This window comes from Sinocyclocheilus anshuiensis, unplaced genomic scaffold (assembly GCF_001515605.1).
Source record: "Sinocyclocheilus anshuiensis isolate Anshui unplaced genomic scaffold, SAMN03320099.WGS_v1.1 scaffold1142, whole genome shotgun sequence".
NCBI classification, from domain to species: Eukaryota; Metazoa; Chordata; class Actinopteri; order Cypriniformes; family Cyprinidae; genus Sinocyclocheilus; species Sinocyclocheilus anshuiensis.
The window spans coordinates 1,146,228-1,150,027 of NW_015536577.1; the positions used below are offsets into that span (position 1 = coordinate 1,146,228).

At 30.3% G+C, this 3,800-nt stretch overlaps 1 protein-coding gene across 2 annotated transcripts in view; it reads right to left on the minus strand.

Annotated features, from left to right (window-relative positions):
- LOC107702572 (semaphorin-4A-like) overlaps positions 1-3,800 on the minus strand; it is a 49,010-nt gene that overhangs the window by 21,065 nt on the left and 24,145 nt on the right. For both annotated transcript variants that reach the window (XM_016504938.1, XM_016504931.1), the window contains exon 2: positions 2,370-2,620. In XM_016504938.1, the coding sequence (XP_016360424.1) occupies positions 2,370-2,463 (94 nt within the window). In that variant the 5' untranslated portion in view covers positions 2,464-2,620. The remainder of the gene's footprint in view (positions 1-2,369; positions 2,621-3,800) is intronic.

Below are 3,800 nucleotides of genomic sequence, written 5' to 3' on the forward strand. Positions count from 1 at the left end.
AATAAATGTTTATTGAGCAGCAAATCAGCATATCAGAATGATTTCTGAAGGATCATGTGAGACTGGAGTAATGATGCTGAAAATTCAGCTTTGATCACAGAAATAAATTACATTTTAAAATATATTGAAATAGAAAATGGTTATTTTGAATAGTAATAATATTCAATAATAATAAATATAATATATTATTATAATAATAATAATATTATTATTTTAATTTAAATAAATAAATGCATTAATGCAGCTTTGGTGAGTATACCGACTTTCTGCATTTATATTGTGGCAATACATATATTAAGCAATCATACCAATAAAAAACTTTGAAAGTGAAATTACTAAACAGCAAATGCATGCCAAAGCAAACATATAAGAACAAAATTATTCAACCGTGTCAAATCAGTGACAGCTTTATATGGCAATAAAGTCTGCTACAAGTTCCTAGATTTTAATAACCTGAGAGAAGTACCTTGTTGTTGTCAAGTTAGTGTGAGGCCACAGGAGAAATGAAACCTTATCTAGAAGTTTCAGAAATATACCAAGAGGCCATTCAAGGACATCTGCATCAAAGCTCCCATTGAGGTGAGGGACAGACGCTTCCTCTTAAGAGGATCCATGCAGGGTCTTTCATTCCTCATACATCCAATGCTTTCTAGAGCAATAAGTATGATCTACATGGAACAATTTTTGTTGTAATGATCTCTCTTAGGCTTCCTGCTTGTTACCTTTTCTTGTTAGTGAAAAACTAAATCATTGTAAAAAGAAAGCTTTTTAACAGACTACCATTTCTACCCCTGTTGGAATTTAAAGATAAACAAATTATAAAAATGGATAAACATTGTGCAAACTGAATCTGTGCAGACTGACTCAAAGTCATGGACAATAATCTCTTAATAAAATGCTTAATGTCTGCAAAATCATTCTGAAATAATGTATTCTTGATAATATAGGTATTATTTTTATATTAGTATTATTTCATATTTTTTACAATTAACTAGTTTCTCCAATGGAACTAAATGGACAATTGTGATTATTATGACGTTCTAACAATAGTCACACAACAGCAGCATATCAAGTATTCCTTTTTCATAGTAACCTTTCTTAAAACAAATAACTTGCAAATTGCATTTACATTAAATGTGAAAATACTAGCCATGTTCTTGCAGGTCTCTGGCATAATCACAGCTAAGCATCTCATCTAATCAAAGTCTTTCAGTAAGTACCTGTACAAGTCACTGCAGTGCACGGCTAGACCAAGTGAACCAGGGTCATCTCACGGCCATGTAGGCCATTATTAATGTGTCTTCATTTCATTTTAAACAAGATCACATTTAAATAATTCCTGATATATTTTGTCATGCCTAATTTAAAAATGGTAAGCAGTAACACTACTAATAGTGACAAATTTCATTATTATATTGGAGAGTATATTATTTATTCTTAAATAAATAAATATATATATTTATTTATTTATATTATAATTTATGACATTTCAAAAAAGGCCCTCAAGTGAAATTTCACGAAATTGCAGCATGCTGACCCCATGCTGCAATTTCATGTTTTGAAAATATTATATATTGAATTAATTTATCATTTAAAGTGTTGGTACATTTTACAGAAAAAAACAACAACATGATGCTTATTTTTTACTAGGCTCCAGTAAAAAACAAAAAGCTTCAAGACAATTTGAAACAGTGTTGTTACTGTTAATTAAAACTAAAACTATTAAATAATAGTTTTTGTTAATTCAAGTAAAGCTAAAACTAAAATATAAATATTAGATAAAAAAAAACATAGTTAATTTCAGTGAATTGCCAAGGCAAAATTTAGAATTTTTGTTTAAGCTGAAGTAAAATGACTAAAACTGAAGCAAAATAAAAACAAAGGTAAATAGAAATATTTAAAAAAAAAGAATGAAATTACAAATTCACATAACAAAAATACTCAAACTAAAATAAAAATAATAATTTAATTCAAAATATGAATAAATACTATAATATAAATAACAAATAACACTGATCTGAAGGTGTCACAATCATATATTCATGCTATTAAAAGACACTTACAAATGTATACAAATGTTGATGTGATGATGTAAAGCATCCTAAGGGTATGTTTAAGCATGTTTAACATACAGAGGTTAATCTTGTTTAATGATAGGCTATACTTGATTATAAAATTCATCTTAATTTACCTTCTGATAACCACTTCGGGCCGAAGATAAAAGAATGATAGCAGATTTGAAGTTATTCAAATATAAAATAAAAATAATATAAAAAAATTTTCAACGGCATTTAAAACAAACAAAAAAAAAAACCTGTTGCTCTAAATGGCAGTTCAAAAATCTTCAGAAGTTTAAAAATGAGACTTACCCATGGGAAAAGAGAGTCGGGGGAGGACATGAGAATGACAGCTGAGGACAGTCAGAAGAGACAGAAAGGCACAGAGTGATGCTGAATGCACCATCCTGATGGAAAACCAGGAGGCCGCTGAGCACAACAGATGAGCTGAAACCAAAGACCAGTCTATCTGTCGCTGTCGGGTTCTGCTCTTGTCCTTTCAGCACTGAGTAGCCCACAGGTACACCACTTCAAACTGCCAAAGGAGTCTGCCGTCATCTCATCTGCTCAGAAAAATTAAGAGCGGGTTAGAAATCGTTAGGCGAGTCCTTCAAGTCATCACTTCCTCTGAAGTCACCTCTTCCTCTTTCAGAATTTTTGCATGAGCTTAAGTAAGTCAAGAGATGACATACATCAGCACATGACTTCATTAGTGACTGGGGGAGGGAATTTAAGTTCCATTTTTACATTCTTATTTTTTAAAAAGAGACTAACCATCTAGAGAAAGTCAGTGCAATGATAAATTGTAATGTGACCATGAAAAGTGCGTAGTGCAATTTAACTTCCATTTAATATAGCCATATATCTACATATTTACACTATATAATAAAAAGAACTTTACAGTGGATCAGAAACTGGGTGCTAATTTAGCTATGGAGCAAACATGGAGTGGGGTTTCTCTCATCAGTGAGTGTGGAGCAGAAAATGGAAACTCAATGAAGCTGGAGGGTTTTCAGGATAAAGCATGTTGAATCATGTCTGATCTAATGACTATATGATGGAAATCCCTGTGAGCCAAAAACAGAAACATGGTGACTGGTGTCTTGTGCTTTAACCAAGATTTACTAAACACTTGTTGACGTGAAGTGCTCTCTTGACCATCATGCATTTATACAGGGACCGATGATCCTGATCAATAATTTACTTGAATAAATCTTATTTCAGAAGAATGTTTTTTTTACTTTCTATAGTTAAAATTATTTTTAATATTTTTGAGAGTATAAAATCTCAGGGTGACAGGTAAACTATAATAATATTACTTCTTATTTGATGGTTACACCATGTGACAAAAAAAAGTTTACAAAAAAAGTTTTGTAAAACCATATTAAACCAACATTAATAAAATAAATATAAAAATATAAAATATTTATAATAAAATAAATATAAAAATATAAAAAAGAATGGCAGATATTTAGGCCAAAGTGAATGTAGATAAAAATCGTAGTCATTATTAAAAAATAAGAACAAAGATACACATAACAAATACACATAATAAAACAAACAGTGCTTTATTTTTTTTAGGTACAGTAGGTGCATTTACCAGTAGCATTCAAGAAATTGAATGAACATATATAAAAATAAAACTATATACACTTCACTGCATAAATGATACACTGATTCTTATTAAAGCAACTGTATTAAAGTTCTTCAGTCAAGAGCAGTGAGTGATTTTTCTCTTTGTGT